Source organism: Podarcis filfolensis (genome assembly GCF_964270895.1).
Source record: "Podarcis filfolensis genome assembly, chromosome: 15".
NCBI classification, from domain to species: Eukaryota; Metazoa; Chordata; class Lepidosauria; order Squamata; family Lacertidae; genus Podarcis; species Podarcis filfolensis.
This window is the reverse complement of record NC_139618.1, coordinates 8,602,878-8,624,332: the sequence shown is the minus strand read 5'-3', so window position 1 is coordinate 8,624,332 and position 21,455 is coordinate 8,602,878. Positions and strand designations below refer to the sequence as shown.

The 21,455-nt window shown below is 41.9% G+C and overlaps 1 protein-coding gene across 2 annotated transcripts in view; it reads right to left on the bottom strand.

The window, feature by feature from the left end:
• The window catches only part of NLK (nemo like kinase), a 90,814-nt gene that overhangs the window by 28,492 nt on the left and 40,867 nt on the right, over positions 1-21,455 (bottom strand). For both annotated transcript variants that reach the window (XM_083587773.1, XM_083587772.1), the window contains exons 2-3: positions 12,763-12,892; positions 9,658-9,713 (exon numbers count right to left, since the gene is read on the bottom strand). In XM_083587773.1, the coding sequence (XP_083443899.1) occupies positions 9,658-9,713; positions 12,763-12,892 (186 nt within the window). The remainder of the gene's footprint in view (positions 1-9,657; positions 9,714-12,762; positions 12,893-21,455) is intronic.

The following is a 21,455-nucleotide window of genomic DNA, read 5'->3' as shown; positions in this document are numbered from 1 at the left end:
CTGCCTCAAGTTTCAGGCTTGGGATTGTGTTTTTCAGCCAGCGTATAATTAGGTCTGCTGGGCTTTTCTCCTCTGTTTTTTCAGGAAAGTTGCGGAAGCGGATGTTACAACGTCTATTGCGGTCTTCAAGGTCGGCTTGCTTAATTTTCATCTCTCTATGTTCTGCTTCCATTTGGTTTACCAGTTCGTCCAGTTTCTTGTTCACACGTGCGTTCTCCTCCCGGTATTGCTCTATTATTCTTTCTTGCATTTGGTTCTTGTTCTCTAGAGCTTCCACTTTGGAGGTTAGATTGTTGATTAGTACCTGCATGGGAGCCATTGTGGCCTTCAGTGTTTCTTCTAATCGTGCTTCTAATCTTGCTTCCATTTCCCTCAGATCTCGTTTCGTTACTGGGTGGTCATCATCTTGAAGGGGAGTTATGGTATTAGCATTGTTTGCCATCTCCCTGGTTGGTGTCATCTCAGTCTCCCTAATGGTTTTGGTTTGAGGTTGGCTTTGCGTCCTCTTGGAGTGGGGCGTGTGGTGGTTAGGAGTTGTGGCAGTGGTGATTCCTGGGTATTGTTGGGTTGCTGGGCTGATCAGGCGTTGCTGGCTGGTGGCTTTTACAGAGTGTTTGGATTAGGTGGTCATTTGTGTCACTTCTAGCCTGTGTTTTAAGAACTTCTCTAGGGTTTCTCTAGTTGCCTCAGCGGTGCCGCCAAAGCGGGGGGGCGGGGCAGGTAAGCAGAGATGGATAGACTAACGGACAGACAGTTCATATAAAAGGGGTGGGGGTTAGCAGGTAGAGATGCAAGAGATAAGAGGGGTGGGGCCAGGGGAAATATGTGACTGGTAGTGGGACTGGTAGTGGGACTTCAGCACCTCAAGTAGAGTTCCTTTAGCTGGAGATGTTGGGCACAAATCCAGGGACCATTTGCATCCAAATCATGTGCTAAACCAATGAGCCATGCCCCACCATCTTAGTTTTCTTTCCACCACCATTTGTCACCCACCAATCCACCCTCATCCTCACTTGTCAACCCACATCCATTTTACTTCCAATATAAATTAAACCCTCTGGCCTGGCCCTTTAACACCTGTATAGCCCCAAGCAGAACACTGCAAACCTGTGTGCATGGAAGGAGACTAGAAGCAAGCCACCTTGCAAGTTTCATTACTGAGGGTTGCACAGAAATGTGAAGAATTGTTAACACAGAAGTGGCTAAGGTTAGACAACAATCCACAGAAACAAATGCCCTTGGCCTAGTTTATATTTCAACGTTGATTTGCAAGTGTCTTCATTCCACTATCAAGTTTTTAGGGTTGTTGTTTTTTAAGTTTACTCAGGCTCTGTGACAATTAGAAATGCCTCTCTGTGAATCAAAGTGTTCCTGCTAGAACTAATTACTATCAAACATGCTAAGCAATGACAACCCTTTGAAGAAATAGCTGGAAGTCACCTTACAAAGACCTCAGACTCAAACACCTCATTGTTGTTAGGGAAACCAAGTCTTAGACAAAGGGTGAAACTGCAACTGATAACATCCAAGAAACAACATGATGGTACAAGAATCCATTTGGGATCAATACCACCACATTTTTTTCAAAAGCACTTACATATTTAAAGCTTATTGAAAATTGTTAGTATTAGAACACAAAACAACTTAAACGATTAAAAAATCCATTAACTGAAGCTCCATTACAAGGAAGGCACACATATTTAGTATGTTACTGGGTAGGGGAAGGGTGCAGTTTCTTCTGTCTCTCCATTACAATTTCTTCTAGTGGAATGGAAAGAACGATGAATAACTGAAGCAAAGAAACTGATATATAGATCAACACCAGCTGTTACAACAGGGGTGGGGAACAAGTGGCTCTCCAGAGGTTATTGAACTACAACACCTATCATCCCTAGCCACTGCCAATACTGCCTGGAGCTGATGGAAGTTGGAGTCCCAACAGTATCTAGAGGCCTGCAGGTTTGTTGGCACTGTTACAAGAAGCACTAACCAGCAGTTGCCCTACCACCTCTTGTTTCCATTGAACTATATGAAAGAAGGGAAACTTGGGAGGAGGGCAAGGGGAAAAGGCAATGCTTCAGAGACACATTCAGCTGGCATATCTGCCCTCAGCATCTTTCCTGCTGGAGTTCACCTTGACAAAAAGCAGGGGCGCAAAGAACAAAAGACAGAAGGACAAAGCACTCAACTCATACCCTTGCAGGTGCCTCACAGAATATTTGCAGCTCTCTACAATTGCCTCATTTCAAGTTTTATCACGTGGGAGATGCTAAAAAGGGACAAGCCTGCCAATATTTTATTGTATCATATTCATGCCAGAGCTTCAAAACCTAGAAGAGACACACTCACTAAGAAGAGATTATGTATAGATTGACTTGAAAGGTAATAAAACAGAGATAGCATTGCCTACAGTACATATGTTCATATGTTTATTTATTTTTGTCCTGCTATGATCTCTGGGCAAACGGTTCTTATTTTTGTATTTTTAGCAACAGAGAAACGGTATGCATCATAATACCAACACATATAAATAACATGATCACTAAGGAGAAGGAATTATGAAGACTTACAGTACGCACAATGGAGGGATGAAAGAAGTACGGGGGAACCTCCAAGATCAGTGTTGGAAACTGTGCTTTTTAACTTGTGCATATATATGACAAGAGTTGAGAGTGAGAAGTGAGGTACCCAAGTTTACTGATGACACCAATTTGTTTGGAGTGTTAAGAAAGTCCCAGGGTATAGCCTGAAGGCACCTGAGGCCACCTACTTGCTGAAACTAAGGATGTGACCACCTGGGAACAACATATACACTGCCTTTGGTTCCATGGTGAAAGGAAGGTGGGATATAAACAAAAATAAAAAGGGACTGTGAGGAGTTCCAAAAGGGTATCTCCAAACTGGATGACTGGGCTGTAGTAAAATGGCAAATGTGATTCAGTGTAAGTAAGTGTAAAATGATGCACAGTGGGGCCAAAAAAATCCCTTACTTCCCATATGTGCTTAAGGGGTCTGAACTGGCAGTGACTGACCAAGGAAGGAGATCTTAGGATTTGTGGTGGATAACTCAATGCATATGTTAACTCTGTGTTTGGCAGCTGTGAAAAAAGCTAATTCCATGTTGAGGATTGTTAAGAAAGGATTGAAACTGCCAATGTCATAATGCTGTTATACAAAACTATGGTGTGGCTGCATTTTAAATACTGTGCTCATTTCTGGAATACTGTGTTCAGTTCTGGTCGCCGCAGCTGAAAAAGGAAATTGTAGAGTTGGAAAGGAACAACCAAAATTATTGTGAGCTTCTGGATTGACTGGAAATTAGCCACTGATTTGCAAAGCGGGGGAGGACAGCTCCATCCTAGACTTGTTTGTAGTATAATGCCACAGTGGGCTGTATCAGTCTTCTTTACTGTGGGCAAATGCTTCTCACAAGTTTCTGAAGTACAACAAAAACCTGTTGGACCTGACATAAGCAAACCATGAAGGAAATAATGAACTTGTTTATTATTGTGCGGGGAGTTGTGCTGTTTCACCACCTGCAAGCCCAGGGATGTGTTACACTAGCATATGGCCATTAACTTACTACTGGACCTATGGTTGCCACTGACCCTTTTGCTTGGGAGTCCACACTTTGCTACATTTGATCCATCACATTTTGCTGCCTCTGCTTTTTAAGCTCCCACAGCAGCTCTGAGCAAGTTGGGTGGAACGGAGTTGGGACAGAAGCATAAAAAACCCCAATGGCATTACTTCCAGAATTCAAAGTGTCTAGCTGCCCAAACAGACACAGCTGGAATAGAAGTAGATTCACTTTTTAAAGCAAATAATTTCCTCTACTCCCTTACGCATTCCAACGATCAGAACAGCCACCTCATGAAGCTCTTGACAACCAAAAAAGAATTAGTGACCTTATCTGGCTGTTTATTTAAATTTATGAAGGCTGCTTTCACTCTGGTCAAGAGTCTGAAACCCACATAGAACCACCTCCTAAGCGGTAAGATCCTAGCACTATTCCTTTGTACCAGGTGTGAGTTAATTTCAGTTTACAGTTCCATGTAGTTGGTTTAATCAGCAGGGAAAATGCTTACATTGTCTAATATATACACCTTATTGCAGCTCTTGTTCTCTTTGGACTGTGTTGATGATAACACATGTAGCAACACAGAACTAGCAGTGTTTCAACGTGAACTGTTAAAAGTGAATCCTAATAGTTTCACTTTAGCTACATCACTTGAAGAGTCTTTTAAATACGATGGAAATGCCTGAACAGATTAAGGTTTTGATCTCTTACGCAAACTAAGATTTAAATAATTAAAACTTGAAAGGGTTTCCCACCCAACTTGTAAATTGAGGAAACTGGCATTTCCAATTTTGTACACTGACATGCTTACAACATATCATTGCTCAACTTCCTTGCTCAAGCTCTTAGTGCATGTGGTTAATAAAAGAAAGCCAAGCTTCATTACACCATAGGCACTGCTTTTTTCGTACTATGCCGAAACTAGTTGACAAAGCCAGCTCAATGAAGTGAAAAAATAAAAAGGCAGTAAGATGTCAGGATCTCTGGAAATGCATTACTTCCATCTGGCTGCCTATTTCCCTACACTAACAAAATAAAATAAAAAAATTCTTGCCCAACACCCTATAGGCAAGCATTCGTGACAATACAGGCAATATTTTATTCATCTGCCTCAGGCAAACATTTGCCTAGAGTGCAGATGGCCAACTGGCAGCTGCTCATGGACTGCGTTCCCCCTGCAAGATGACTTTATAAAGCCCTGAGACCTACCTGCAACCACACAGAGAGGGCCAGGGTAGAAAAGCAACTGGATCCTATGAGGGAGGACAGATCCCATCTTTTCTGTGATGTACAGGATTATAGGAAGCTGCCTTATATTGAATGAAAGATGATGACTGGAAGCATCTCTCCAAGGTTGTAGAGAGCAGCCCTACCTGCAGTTGCAGGGATCTAATCAGGGTTCTTTTTGCATGTAAAATGCATGATATCTGGTGCTCATCTCCTACTAAAACAAAGTCGGTTTACCCTCATCTCTACCCGATCCCTCTGTGGCCTCCCTTTCCTGAATTTTGGGCTTAGTTCCTTAAGTCAGAGATCTGTCTTCTGTTGCTCTGTAAGGCATCATGCACACAGTGCTTTATCAATATAGGTCACCAGCCATAGGCCCACAGAAACCTTCCCAGGCACCCACCAGATCCTGCCCACCTCTTCTTTCCCTGCTGGAATTAAGCTTGCCCGATTACAGCACATGGGGCATTTTCAGAGTGCAGCTGAAGGAAGAAGCTACTCTCTCCCCTCCCCAGCTATTCCACCCCCACCTAAACACACTGAAAACACCTCTCTCACACCATAATTAGGCTTCAAAGAAGCCTTTTTACTAACTACAATAGCCTTTCTTGAAGCTGAATTACAACAGAGTAGAGCAATTTCAAGGGGTTTCCAGCTGTGACCTCCCCACCCCCCAAATCCCCCTTCCCTTGTTGCAATTAGGCTTGAGGGGGGAGCCTCCCATATATATAATTAATTAAATGGGTATTTTTATAGTACCCGTGACATTTTCTTAAAATTCCAAATCTTTCCCCAGGCTCAAAGGGTGGGGGCTGGGCTGGGGGCTGATCTAAAGCAAATCATGGTCCATTGGGTTGAAGCTGGTTGTTCATCATATTAGTTTCCTCCTCCCAGGTCCCATAAATTAGAAACTCGCCCCAAAACCTTTGATTTTCATGATGAGTTAAGTGCAACAGAACAACACTTCCATTACCTCAAACCAACATCTCAAATGGGAGTCAAGCTAGGATGTGATTATAAGCAATGATTCATAGTGGAGGAGCGTAAAACACCCCTAAGAACGCCATCTTTTCAGAAATATTTTCCACTGTCCATTGTGGGAAAGAACATATCTCTGTACAACAGAGTTTGCATTTTCTACTCAGAGGTCCTTATCTAAAGCTGCACTGGGTAGATCACAGAGGATTCAGGGAAGGCAATCCTTTCTAACATTCTGTAGGGCCCCAGCCATCTGCCTCTATCTAGTGGTAAAAGCAGCCAACCAACAGCAAAATGAGCAAACCTTGCCTTTCTCCAACAAGGGATACCTCAAGCATGCAATGCTGAATCACACTGAGGAACAGGATAACTTTTGTATGTGCCAAAAGCATTAAGTATAGCAATGGGTGGGTTCGCCTATATTATCTAGGACTTGTGCCTTTTCAGCTTTCTTCTCTAATGCAGTGTATGTTGCTCGCAAGCACAGATTATCTCTCTTTCAGTACACCATAAGGTCACGGCTGGAAAAATCCCTGACACCTAGTCTCCAAGCACCAGCACTGCATCTCCATTTTACCCAGTTTTTATAGGGTTGGTTCCTATTTCTTTTGGTGCCAAAGTATTCAAATATCTGATTTTGGCTCCTAGGAATTTGAATATATTTTTAGTCCTTTATAAGGGTTACCCACTCCCACTTAGAGGGATTTAGCAATTAGTTTTCAAGGAAATATTAAAAGAGTTATGGCTTTCCACCACTACAATCGGTATGCCTCAGTAGTAAGTTTTAGGTCTAAATGAAAAGAAAGGTTTCACAAGAGCCTGCTTTGTAGTATAAGTTTGACCTGCAGCAAATCATTTGATCAGCCCCATTCAAGCACCTTCTGGCCATTTAAACGCAGCCCGCCTGCCTTCTTGTCTCGCACTGCATACTCTCAATAGTGATGTGGACAGTTCCAATATTCAGGAACATCTGGATGTTTCTTTGCCATCTTGTTTACTGCCACAGTTGTCATCTTATACAAGCTTTTCATCTCCTTCCAAGAAGGGCTTATACAAGCAACATGTGTGTTATTATTCTGTATCTTAAGAAGCAATTTGAGCAATGAGGTTTGCTTCCCCACCCATGCCTTTCCCAGTGTTAAGTCTTAAGAGTAAGAGATAAAAGATGACAGAACCTGTAAAGATAAAACTAGTAAATTACTATCAGCTATAAATCACCCAAGCCATTTCTGAGCTCTCCTTTATTACTCTAGTAAGGGAAAAACCCTTGCTCTGAAGAGGTATTGGCTTTAGAAGAGTGTGAATGTCAACAAGTCTGGTCAGAATTGGAGCTGTGGTGGATAGAACTGTCTAATTAAAGCAGTAATATAAGTGATGCTTGGACTTGTCCGGAGTTTTGGACTCGTGCGGAACTTGATGTATGGGTTCCCCCAACAAAATTTAAAATTTGGCTGTATAATTTGGAACTAATGTGATTTGGATAATGTGATGTGATTGGCCTGTTAATAAAAATTATTAAAAAAAACAAAAAAAACAGAATTGGAGCTGTGGCACTTGTATTGTGTGCAGGATTCACTTGTGGTACCGTATTTTTCTGTGTATAAGGTGCTCCCATGTATAAGACGACCCCTATTTTTTTGGGACTGCAACAAAAAAAATTGGGGGGGGGGAATTGACCAAAGTTGTTGAGCTTCTTTTGGGGGGGGGGGAGTCAATCGCTCTACAGCATGCCCACCAGCTGCAAATACACGCATCGCCCACCTGCCCACTTGACAAATCCACAGGCGATTGCACGCATGCCTCGCCACTGCCGTAAATCAATCACCCAATTGCCGCAGCAAATCGTTGGCAGGCCTTGCAGCAGCAACCAATCACACGCCCAATCACTGCTGCCAATATTCTGCTGGCTGTTGCCACCAATCACCCGTTCCCCCTCTGCTATCCATGTATAAGAAGACCCACAATTTTTGCCTATTATTTCTAAGGAAAAAATATTGTCTTAAACATGGAAAAATACGGTTATTGATTATTGTTACAGTCTCAAGCCACCATTAAACCCTCCAAACTATGTGGCACTTTGTCATCAACCTGGCATTCTTAACAGTTCAAAGATTTGTAAAATCTACCCAGAAATGAATGCTTGGGGGGGGGGGGAGAGCACAAATTATATCCAACACTGCTCTGTCTGTCTACTTTGTGTCTTTTACTCACCCAAATAAGACCTGGCAAAGCCTTTTCCAAACGTTTTGCAGCAATTATCTTTTCATCTGCTCTAATGTTTTAAGTTAACTCTAAATATAGTAATAGATTAGCCGGATGAGTCTAGGCAGACTGTTGCCATTAAGATCTTTAGCACTGTAAGCTGGTAAACTCCCTAAGAGGAACAAAAACAATTCTTATTTAAATCACTGTCCTTGACTAGGTGGATACCATCTCCATCTTCTTTGAACTGACAAAAGGAATATTAGCAAATTCACTTTCTGAACAATGCAAGTATATAAGAAACTGGGGGTGAGGTCCTTAGAAATATATCATTTCTACATGCACAGCATATCCACAAATGCAAATACAGAAAAAGTTATTGAAGCCAACAAGAAGCAAGGATCATAATTTGTTAATTACATGTCCTCTCGGCCCATATACATTATCTGTTATAAGGCCAAGTTCTTAGACACCTGGGAGATTTTAATTTGAGGAGCTGAGGATCAAGTCTGAGCATTTAGCCCCTCTACACTGGAAGATCCACAAGTCAGTTTTTATTGTACCATTTTGAACCTAAAACTTCATATATAAGGCTTAGCGCCAAACTAAATGTGATTACTAAACGAGACCTAATCAAGAATCTCCTGTAGGTTAAAAACCCACACTGATTAGCAGGGGTAGGTGACAGCTGTGTTAGCATGTAAGCATGTGTGAGTGACAGAATATGAATCTGATCAGTATCTTGGCATCAAAGGTGATGCCACCAAGCAATTTTGTTGCTTAACCACACACACACCCCAACACCACCAAAGGTGGAAGGAGTGGAAAGATAAACGGTTTATCTTCAGCTGCTATTGAGTTTTTAGAAGACAGCAAGAGATCCTGATCACAGACTTCTCGTGTCATATGTAGTTGAGCCTTTAAAGGTCAGCAATGAACAAAAGCCAATTCTTGGCAATGATCTTAACCAGAAGCATCTTATGAACCCAAGATAACCTGCTGCCGAAAACATCTAAAATATAGCCAGAGTACCAACAGTACTGGGTCACTGCCCAAGTAACGTATCATAGACTGCAAAGCCAGGTAACTACAGACTTATGCTCTGTTATACAATATGAACTAAATACCACCCCTTTGGTTTTCAATACAGTATTGAAAATCAGAATACTCTTTGGTCATAAGCAAGCATTAAAATGGTAAAGAAAAAGAAATCTACACTTTGACCGTAACACTTTAAAACCAATGATGATGTAACTAACTCCACTCTGCATGTGCTTCAAGGCACAGTCACATGTTTCAAAACTATTATGTCAGCAACAATGCATTACAAAATCATTTATCTGCAGCCATTTGGGGGGAACTCTTCTACACATTTTCAGTAGATAAGGGAGGAGTGGTGCACTCTAAACCCTTACCGATGGGACTAGAATTTATTCATTCATGTTATCTAAAGATGACCACAAATACTTACACTCACACCCGCCTCCCTAACTCCCCCTCTGATCAGCAACCACTTGCCATATGGGCTATGACAGCTGGCCTACCTACCACCTTTCCAGAGGCCACAAAGCTCAAAGATTAAGAAATTCAAAAGCAGCAGGCATTTTTATAGGCTGGAGTCAAATCAACACCTACCTCATTTAAGACTGTTTATTTAGTGTTTAGGATACATTTCTTCAAAGTAGTCAATGTGTGGTGGCTGGAGTATGTCGAGAGCAGAGAGCACCTACAAAACAAGGGGGAAGCTGATTTGGTTATGTGAAATACACCAGAAATACTCACTTTAGAGAAGCAACTGTGAAATCAAAGACAAGGCTTTCTTTTCAACTCACAACTACGCTGCCTCCACCTTTATTTGAGGGGAGAGATGCAAAGTTGAGAGGTCTTCACAAAGAAAAAGGGCACTACTGATGTCTGATCAAAGAAAAAATTGCAGAACTGACATTTCCAGAAAATGATGGTCCTTGTACTGCTATGTATGTCATAATCCTTTATGTCAGCTTTATTCAGATTTTCTGAACCCACAGACTATATGCACAATATCTTTGCTCATAACTTCTTAGGCAAGGTCTTCTCCAAAGTCTGCAACTTTATTACACTTAAGTATTTGCAACTTAACTTCCTCCTCTTTGCAACAAATTTACTTCATTTTATTTCAGAGTTTTCATATCCCACCTTTCCTCCAAATGAGAACAAGGTAGCTTCATGGGGACATGGGAAAGGGCCTTCTTGGAGTCTCCTCCAAAATTCTCCCTGCCTAGAAAAACTAGACGGGCTCCCTCCTGGTCCTTCTGCTGGCAGGTGAAGATCTTGTTCCCAACAGGATTTTGGGAACTGACTGCTTTTAATAAACACCATGCTGGTTTTATTGTAATTATTTGTATGTTTTAACATATTATATATATGTATATAGTTTTAATTCTAGTAATGTTTGATTTTTTATGATTGGTTTTTCTATGTTTTTAGCAATTGTTGGTTTTATCTGTTTTTATCTGTAAGCTGCCTTGAGTCCCATCAGAGGAAAAAAGGGTATAAACAACAACAACAACAAGCAGCAATGTACATGGTAATGAAAAAAATATAATATATAATAAAACCATAAATCCATTACAACTCCAATCAGCATCAAAATCATCAGGTTTCAAAGACCTGGATAAATATTTCGACCTGTCATCTAAATACCTCTAATGTGGAGGATTGTCATCTCTCAATCAGGAGGAAGTGCCTTAAATTGGGTGCCACCACCAAAAATGCCCCATCTTTTATGACTGCCCTGCCCACCACACTAGCTGGCGGGGACACAAGCAGGGACTTTCAGACAGATCTTAGGGCTTGGAAAACCAGGTACGAGAGAAGGTGTCCTCCAAGCATTTAGGTCCCAGGCCATCTAGGATTTTACAGACTGACGTCAACCCCTTGCGTTGGGCCTGGCAGCTTACCAGCTGTCAGTGCAGTGCCTTCAGAGATATGAACCTGTCGGGCTGCACCCACTAACTAACAGAATCTTGCAGCAGCTGCTTTCGTGGGAAGGGACACATGGAATGCACTGTAATATGGGGAATCTATGGAAAGGTATCAGAGCATAGATGGCTGATACTGGTCTGGGAATGGCTGCAGCTGACGAACAAACTGTATATGGGTACAGGTGCTCCTCACCATTGTGGTAGCTTGGCCTCCAGTGACAGCTTGGACTACAAACCTGCTCTTTCCAGAGAGTGCTATTCCACCTGAACTGAATACAGCAGGTATTCTGGTGAGTTTTGTTGGTCCTTATAGTAAGGCATTTGAATACCGTTTGGGGTTACCAGATTATTTCTGGTTATGCTCCCTCCATTTGAAAAGACTAATGTGGTGATGCCTACTTTTGGAATGACTGAATGCAAGCATTCTTTGCACAGATTAAAATATCACAAAGCTAGGAGATTTCAGGAAGAATGCTGAAGGTTTGCAAAGCCCTTGGAGTAAGGAATAATGGCCTGCCAGACCTTCACTCCCTATTTCTTCTCCACCATGATTAACCAGTTTGTCAACAAAAAAAAATGTTTTCCGTTTAGTTGGTAATCCTAGTCAGTCTCAGTCATGATTAATGTGGTGACAGCAAGCTCTTGATCTTGGCTAGTGTGTGTGAGGGTGCATGTTGCCAAGGAGTGGCTCCACATTTGTCAACTATGATTCACAGAGCACTAGAGCTGCATCTACACCAGCTCTTACATCTGGCACTCTCACTCAACACAAATGAAGCGTGCAAGTTCTCTATGGCAATTGCACAGATATAAGAGGCTGCTTTTCACTAATGGGTAGTGCATTTTGAGAAAGTTTGTAGGAGAGAAAACTTCCGTTTGGTTATGCTCTGCATTATTAATGTAAACAATCACACTATACCAATCTCCTCCCATCCCTGCCTATAAGTGGCAGTTGATGATACAATAAAATAGGAATATGTGCAAGCTAAGGTTTGTAGGAAATACAGCTCACTCTTCCCCACCCCCGCCCCCCAAATAAGGCATCTCCATGTTAATCGTGTTTTTATTTCTATAGGTTCCTATGATTTCTATTACACCAAAAGTCTGGAATGTATTGCTGAAGTCTCTGGCCCCCTTTTTGTCTCTTGATTTAATATATCTAACCTGTTTTCTGTAGTGACTTTGTTCATGCTTGATTTTGCATTTAACAAATAAAGAAGAAGGTAAAAAGTTTTACACACAGTCCCTACTGGTTAAAAATTTAACAAAAATATCTCCACTGGTAACATAATTAGGCACCTTGCTCAGAAAAAGCTTAAAGTAATGATTTCAGAGTCATTACCAAGACACTAATATTGGCTTTATTCCTCTCCTAAAGGTGGGAGAGAAGAGACTGGGTGTAATATGCCATTTGCACACTTCACTGGGGGCATTTGCTACTTGCCATAAATGAGGAAGCCAGTCAAGTCTAATTCAACTGCTTTTAGCCTGATAGCAAAGGCATGACCATAGCCCTTTAAAAAAAAACCTGCCTCATTGGGGCGGAGGAAGGGGGGTGCGGTGGGTGCGGGTCGCCCCGGGTGTCACCACTGAGGGGGGTGACAAAATGCCGGGTGACACTCACCGCGGGGCCTGCAGCACGCCCGAGCCACGTGTCCCTCCTGGGAGAGATGCAGTGGCTTGGGCGCACTCAAGCTCCACAGTGCCCAAACAGTCCACCCAGGCACCCGAGCCGCTTCCTCTGCTGCTGTGCCTCATTGGTATTTGAATTTTGTATTGAAGTTCATGCAAAGCAAGCTGCAGGCCACTTACATTATCATGCTTAAAAAAACACAACATCTTCAATTCACGGAAGACCCTTTTGCAAGAGACCAGATTTTGGAAGACGTTGGGCATCTTTTTGAGTGCAACTCTCTTTCCATCTCGCGGATCTGTTACTGACCTGAAGGATAGGAGAAGAAGATTAAGCATATAATCTGACTTTAAACAAACAAGTTCTTTCATTCCACCCCAAGAATACCTATGCTAAAAAAAAAATCAAACTGAATCTGGATGCTCAAAGCAGAAAATCAAGAGAGGCATGTAGAATTCTTAAACAAATCCCGCTGCATTTTATTCTGTATACAAAGTGAATTCAATCCACGCTTCAGGCAACTCTGCATGTTATTCAGCAATGAGATTACTATGCATTCAAGTCCTCGCGTCTTCCATCAGTAAAACTATTCACCTCAACTGTACACTACTATTTAATGTCTGGTCAATAAATGGCAGTATCTGATTACTTACATTTTCTTCTCTTTAATTACTCTATTAGTTCTAGGACACCTTTCCCATTACAAGACTTTTCAATATTAAATTGCCACAGTACATTGCTTTTCAACATTGCCTACTAACAAGATTTATTTTGTATGGAACTATTGAAAAAAGTTGCTCCCTTGGCATCAAATTAGACCATAGTGCATATCTTCTGGTAGGGTGTTCTACATGCAGTTTCTGGTCTACATTGTGAGGGAGGGCCAGGGGAAGACACTGAATCCCTTGTCTTCCTTGATACTTCATGGCAGCTAATGTCCCCCCATGCAAAACATAGTAAAATCCTACCTATCTGCAATGATTACAAAATATTTCAGGAAGAGGATAGACACTAATATATGGCTTGCTACTTCCAAGAACTATATGAAATGGCCCAAGACAAGAAAGCCACCCAACTCCTAATTTAGGCTAACTATGCTGGAGCATAGGAAGCTGTTTTACACCATCTAGCTCAGTCCAGTGTGATACTTTTCTGCAGGAAAAAAAATCTATTTTGTAAGTTCATTATTAACAATGAACATCAACTTCAAATACAGTGTTAGACAAGATCCTAAATTACACCACTCTCTAGGGCAGGTTTTCCAAACTTGGGCCTTCAGCTGTTTTTGGACTACAACTCCCATCATCTCTACCTAGGAGAACCAGTGGGAATTGTAGTCCAAATATAGCTTGAGACCCCAGTTTTTGGGAAAACCTGCTCTAGGGCATCAGAAAATTTTCCGACGAAGGCTGAAAATTTTCCAAAATGACTACCTTAATTTGCACAGGAAAATTTCCCAGAAAACCCACACCCCTGAGCTTGGGTACTGTCCACAGTGATTGGCAGCAGTTCTCCAGGGTTTCTGGTAAGAGCAGGGGTCAGCAAACTTTTTCAGCAGGAGGCCAGTCCACTGTCCCTCAGATCTTGTGGGGGGCTGGACTATATTTGGGGTGGGGGTGGGGGAATGAACGAATTCCTATGCCCCACAAATAACCCAGAGATACATTTTAAATAAAAGGACACATTCTACTTATGTAAAAACACTCTTGATTCCTGGACCGTCTGCGGGCCGGATTGAGAAGGCGATTGGGCCAGATACGGCCTCCGTGCCTTAGTTTGCCTACCCATGGGTAAGAGTCTGGAGAGGCAGAGGATAGAACCTGGGATTTCCTGCCAGCAAAGCCTGTGCTTTATAAATATTGAGAAAAACAGCAGTTTGCTCATATGTGTACCAAAGATGAGACACGCACAAATGTCAGCAAGTGCCACATTTTATACTCAGGTTCCCCCTTGATAACCAAATCCGCATGTGAATATATTTGCATATGAAAACTGATTCGGAAGCATGCCTTTTCATCCAGGTATCTAGAAGCTAATGCTTAACACATTTGAAATATTTTTCTCTCCAAAAATCTGAGGGCTAGCTTCCCCAGAAGTTTTTTGTAATACTTCTCCACCAATATACAGATGTAGATTAGCAATTTGTGTGCAGCAAGTGCCATACTCGAAGTTATGAAAAACTCCAAGCTCTACAAAGAATAGTTATGTACTGATGAAAGAAGACATCTGACTACTTAAACTGGGATAATTTCAACATGTGAGAACTAGTGCCTGTACTTTCTAAATAGCAGTTCCATGTTTAAACAGTAACTTAACACACTTTCCCCCCCAAATGGTTTAATGTTGGGGTTATCTTACATAAATGAAGTTATTTCTTTAAAACAAACAAGCACAAAATCACTCTTCTTTTAAATTTTGAACAGACACAAAACCTGCTCCCCAAATATCGGGCTGTAGTTTGTTAATATTGTAAAGTTAACACAAAATCACAAAGCAACATTTCTTTTAATTATTCATTCTAAGACCAACCATGCTTGTAGCTGGAGCAATATAGCCTAATGAATGTGAATGGCAGTGCAGTAATTTCATGCCATGTTGAGCTTGTTCTCTCTTAACTCGGGGTAGCAGCTGCTTTGGTTCAGCACAAATAGTACCAGAAAACAGATAAGTGCTGAAGCCTGTTACACAGGAATGTTTTTATTTTCTTTGTTGCTGAAAAGGCTTGCTGTGCTGAGCTCTTCGGCCAGTTATCTCCATCTGTATGAGCTAATGAGTTACAGGCAGTAAAGATAACAGCCAGTTCTGACAGCACCTTTCACTACCTCATTTTTGAAAGAGGTCATTCTAACAAGTCTAAACAGGGCAGTTTCTTTAAAAGTTAAAGAGTTCTACAACATAAATGTGACTATTAGACTGCTAATAATACCAGACTGTGCGTCTTATGAGGGAGGGGGGACAGAGAGAAGAAAATGACTGACTTTTTAGAGCACAGAAAATTAATTTGAGCAGCACTCAAGGGGCAAAAAAGTAACATGACTCCTGAAAGGCTAATTGGTTTGCAGTGGCATGAGCTTTTGTAGGCAACAGGCTGAATCATCATATGCTCATATATCTGCCATGACACACTGAAGCCTATGGAAGCTCAGGCTACATGACTATTTATACAGCATCATCAATTGGCCTTTTACAGAATAACATAAGCAAAAGGTCAGACTCAGGCCCCTGTACAGAAGACTCTACAATATGAATTTCAACAGAGAAGAGGAAAGATAACAGAAGTAGTGGGACAAAGGCACTGAGGAAGTATACGTGCCAATTTCAAACCAAAACATTCCTGGGGAAAGGTGGATTTTGAGGTTTTTTACTATACATTTCAGAATACTAGTCATGATGTTCTGCAGCAGCAAGAAAGCCAAGGGCTGCAACACATTAAGTTAAATCCTGATCACAATCCCACCTGTTTCAGGCTTCTGAGACTGGTAAAACTGTGGGAAAAATAGGGATGATGAGATGGGAATAACCTGTTTATTTATTTATGAAAAATATTATGAAGAGCAATTTTTGCAATCATATCACACCTTTCAGCAAATAGCATTCCCTTTGTTCCCTTCAGAGTTCCCTCTGCTCTCCCTCCTACATTTCAACACCATATGTATTAAACATTTTAACTACAGTGTTTAACCATACACAGTAAAATTAGGACATAGTATCAAAAGATTAATCTTCTTAGTATAAGCTCCTCATCATGATGTGAATATAAAAATGTTACAAAAGAAACCTGCTGTGCCATAAACATGCAGGTGTGAAGAGGAATACAACAAAAAGGAATAAGGAACAGCGTCCACAAAGAGATCACACTCACATTGACCTACATAAGAAAGGCTAAAGCAGTGAGAGAGACAGGGAGAATGTTCATCTAGCTGCTGCAAAACACATTAGTTGAAAACTAAAGGAGGAGGAGTTCACAACAGACCATAAGGCATGCAGATTCTTAGACTTAAGCAATGTGCCTGAGCACCGGCTTCCTATTTAGAGTTCTAGGATGTTTCAAAGCTTGCTTTACGCAGATGCAGACACGTACCATATTTACGCAAATCTAATGCGCTATTGAATCTAATGCACACCTTGATTTTCAAAAGGTTGAAACCAAAAAAGTATTTGCTGGTGAATATAAATGCGCCATAAAATCTAATGCACACCCTAATTTTTGTAACGTAATTTGGCCAAAAAAGTGTGCATTACATTCAAGTAAATACGGTATGTGTGACTACATGGAAGCCATAAATAACTATTTGTTCATTGTATGCCAAACTGGTTACTGAGCCTATATTTAACTGAGCAGAAAGCATGAGAGAGAAAAATGCAGTGTTTTGATTCCATAGCCCCACAAAAGGAGTGGCGGGACCTTTTTCTCTGCCCATAATTTAGAAACATGAAGTCTAAAAATACTTTTGGAGCTCCAAATTTTATAAAGTCAGAAAAAGAACCTTATATTAAGGCAAAAGTATGGAAAATAGTTCTTATAAACCACCTTGGCAAAGTTTCTCAAGTATTCTGGGTTTTACTGATTTCCAAACAGTAAAATTATAATTCTGTAAAAATAATAAGCATTTGGAAAGCTCCAAAATCCATACTCAGAAAACAAGTTTTTTTTATTTTTGTTTTTAAAGTTTACTTGGTAGCTACAGTGTCTTGCATATTGATAAGAATTCCAATACTTAGTAAAGTGAGAGAGTTTTTGGCTCCAGGTGCCTGCAGGCCAACTATGACAGGTGGTGGGCAGGACAACCCACCTCCAATTCTTTCATCCTGCAACATTGGGGGTTGAAAGGGGAAGCGTGTGAAAGGGCTTTGCAATCCTCCCTGCATGGCTCTTTCCACCTCCTATAGAAACTGCCTCCCTTTAACCAAGCCACATTCCCAACACCCATCAACTGAATAACTGGGAACCTACTTTAAGCTCCCCAATGTTCCATTGAACCCCCCCACTTACCCACCCCACACCTGGGGTGTTATGTAGGATGTTAGGTAAGGCAGATGGGCGTGGCTCCCCCCACCCAAAAGTGCAAAGGTCTGGTGGGCCATGCTTGTCCTGGAGGCCAGAAGTTTCCCATCCTTGAATTAGATCTACCAAAGTGGATAATCCATTCCACCAAAGCAGACCAGTCAGTATGCCCATTTATGAAGTATTCAGGCTATTTATCAGCCACTTCTGAGCTGTTGGGAACCAGAGCCACTTTCCTGTGTTCAGTGTTGATAATTCTTGCAGCTAACAAACTTTTCAGTAACTTCACATAACATCCCAAGTCTTCTTCCACGACATATAAGAGCAAGGTTCATTTAACTGTTACTTGAAAGGTTACTTCTGTAATTTATCAATCTCTGAGTACAAGAGCACCACATATAAAGAAAACCTCACATTATCATTGTCACATTTCTTTCGTCTGAAAGTTCAATGAGAGCACAGAAAGGAAACCAAATATGCCTCCTCTAGAGGACATACGGTACATGATAATATCCTTGTTTATTCTGGCTTCATCTCCTCATTTAGATACATACATTGCTACCTTTAGAATCACATGCAACCAGTAAGCATGGACTGGAGTAATGAGGAGAAATATTTACCTAATATCATATCAACCTTATTTGACCAACAGTAATAACAGTGAGGGACGCGGGTGGCGCTGTGGGTAAAACCTCAGCGCCTAGAACTTGCCGATCGCATGGTCAGCGGTTCGAATCCCTGCGGCGGGGTGAGCTCCCGTCATTCGGTCCCAGCTCCTGCCCACCTAGCAGTTCGAAAGCACCCTTAAGTGCAAGTAGATAAATAGGTACCGCTTTATAGCGGGAAGGTAAACGGCGTTTCCGTGTGCTGCTCTGGTGCCGGTTCGCCGGAGCAGCATCATCACACTCACCACGTGACCCGGAAGTGTCTGCGGACAGCGCTGGCTCCCGGCCTCTAGAGTGAGATGAGCGCACAACCCTAGAGTCTGTCAAGACTGGCCCATACAGGCAGGCGTACCTTTACCTTTTAATAACAGTGATTAGTTAGCTGTTAAATCATCTATCAGTGCTAAGCTATCTTGAGGAGGGGCTGCCCATCTAGTATCATTCAAGAAAAAAATACTACCTCCAACATAAGCAGTAGGCATAAACTATTAATGCATTTCAATATGCATGTAACTACAGCTTTCACTAAGGCATGCAAGGCTGAAGAGTATCAGCATGGTCTAATTACTGCACAAAGTTCAATTTGTCTTCAGCAGATAAGCAATCACATTCGGGAGTAGCAATTTCTCTTTTGTCTTGGTAGTTTAACAGTCAGTGAGTAACATAAGTAGTGCACTCCCAGGAATAACTACTATGTGCCAAATTTCGCAGTACCGTATTTTTCGCATCATAGGACGCACCGGACAATAGGACGCACCTTGTTTTAGAGGGGGGAGAACAAGAAAAAAAAAATCTCCCCCTCTCTGCCCAGCGCCCCTTCAGCAAAGCAGCAGGAGGCGCTGCGCAGAAAGGGGGAAAATTTCCCCCCTCTTGTTTTCCCACTCTAAAACAAGGTGCCGTTTAAGGTGCGTTTAAGGTCTCGCTCTCCAGGCTTCAGGTTCCTTTTGACCTGCTCTTTGGGGCTGGCGGAGGGAAGCCCACCACCAGCCCCAAAGAGCAGGTCAGGGAGCAGCGGAAAGGCACAGCGGAGAGACTGCTGCCATAGTCGCGCATCACCTCTCCAGCTGGGAGAGGGTCGTGGGGCTATGGCTTCTTTAGCTCCGCATGCGCTCTCCCAGCTGGAGAGGTGACGCATGGCTATAGAGGCTCCTGCCATAGCCGCACGTCACCTCTCCAGCCGGGAGAGGGTCGCGGGGGGCTTCTTTAGCTCCGCGCGCGCTCTCCCGACTGGAGAGGTGACGCGCGGCTATAGAGGCTCCTGCCATAGCCGCGCGTCACTTCTCCAGCCGGGAGAGGGTCGCAGGGCTATGGCGTCTTCGCTCCATAGGACGCACACACATTTCCCCTTTGTTTTTGAAGGGGGGAAAAGTGCGTCCTATAGAGCGAAAAATACGGTATATGCATACTGAACAGTCACAACGATTTTTCTATTATTTCAGCCAGAACCTAGTCCTTAAAAGAAAGAAAAAAGTGCATGTAAAACCTATTTCCTGGAAATGTAAAGTTAGGACCAGTGTGCAATTTAGATGTACCACTGAGACTCCAAATACAATCAGATTCTCTAAATGTGTTTAGGATCTTGCTCTTAATCAGGTTTAAAAGCGGTAGCACAGATTATCGCAAGTGTGTCTGCATGCACAGTGCATATGTGTGTGTGCATGTATGCAAGAGAGGCCTAGAAGCATGAACTAGGCCTAGGAGAAACACTGTAAATAAAGCCTGATAAAACTACCGGTACCAATCCCAACAACAATTCCGTATGTTCTGTTCTGCTTGAAGCATTCAGATTTTATCTGTAGTTTTGCAAGCATTAATGTATTTGAGGAAAGTATTTACATACTGTCCCCATGCTGCCACACTTGGGAGACAGTTCAAAAGAGTTCCTATTGAGACATTTAATAGCTAATGCATTGCAACAGTACTTTAACAGCTTCAGTTGTGGATTTCTAATCCTGAGCCCTGAACTGACAGCTTGCCACATGAACACAGCATACAGTGCAAAAAAATAAAAACCCAGCAAAGTATTGTACATAGGTGAGAGAGAGAAATGGAGAAAAGGCATTCCTCAACGAAGTCACAAAATGCATACAGAGTTGGTTACTGAACCATTTAAAAAGGCTTGGTCAACTGACAAACTAAACAGTGAATCTTTGACCAGTATTTTTAAACCATTAACTTTATTAGAACAAAAGAGGTACTTTAATAATCAGCCAGCTTGATGCTTGTGCTGTTATAAAAACAAATATATGCAAACATAGCCAATGAAGTGTACCCTGGCTATATTGAAAAATGACACCAACTAGTACACCTAGAATTATTCATCAATTTCCACACTCCACAGTGGATCAGTCAATCAAGTTTCAGAAAACAATCATGGGCAGAGTTGACACAAACTCCAATACAGTATTATATTTCTTTCATATTAAATAGAAGTAGTTTCTCAAAGTAAGTGAGATCTAGTCTCCCTCCACTGCTGTATCCAGGCTAAGTTCTTCTCACAGTTACACAGGAATCTTTCATATACATTCTAGAACTCCAAAAATGAAGAACATAAGAACCTGCTGGATCAGGTAAATGGTTCACCTGGTCAAGCATTCTCTTCTCACAGTGACCAAACAGATACAACAAAACTGGATTGTAAGATGCCCAGCCTCCAGGCCAGCTCCCCAAAATATAGCCCCTCCCCATAGAAGAATGAAGAGGTTCCTCTTTTACACAAAAATATGGGGTGAGGGCTTTTCTCTATAGCAGGAATGAAGAACATCCTTGGCCTTCTAGATGCTGCAGACTCCAAATCCCATCAATTCCAGCCTGCATAGCCAATGGAAAATATTGAAGTCATCCTGCAGAATCAGACCAAAGGTCCACAGACTCCTGCTCTCAACAGTAGCCAGAGAGATGCTTCCAGCATGTCCAAAAACAGGGCAGGAGAGCAGCAGCCCTCTGCAGTTTGACCCCACCAACTGGTATTCAGAGGTAACCTGTCTCTAGACATGGAGTTTCAATTTGGTTAATAGCTGCTGTGAACCGCCCTGAGATCTATGGATATAGGACAGTATACAAATTTGAATCTGAATAAGAATAAGAAAGCCTTATCTTGTTCTATGACTTTGTCTAATCACCTTCTAAAACTATCTGGAAGATCAAAAATAGTCCCTCAGTCCTAGAAAGATGTATTTAATTATGCACATATTACATTAGT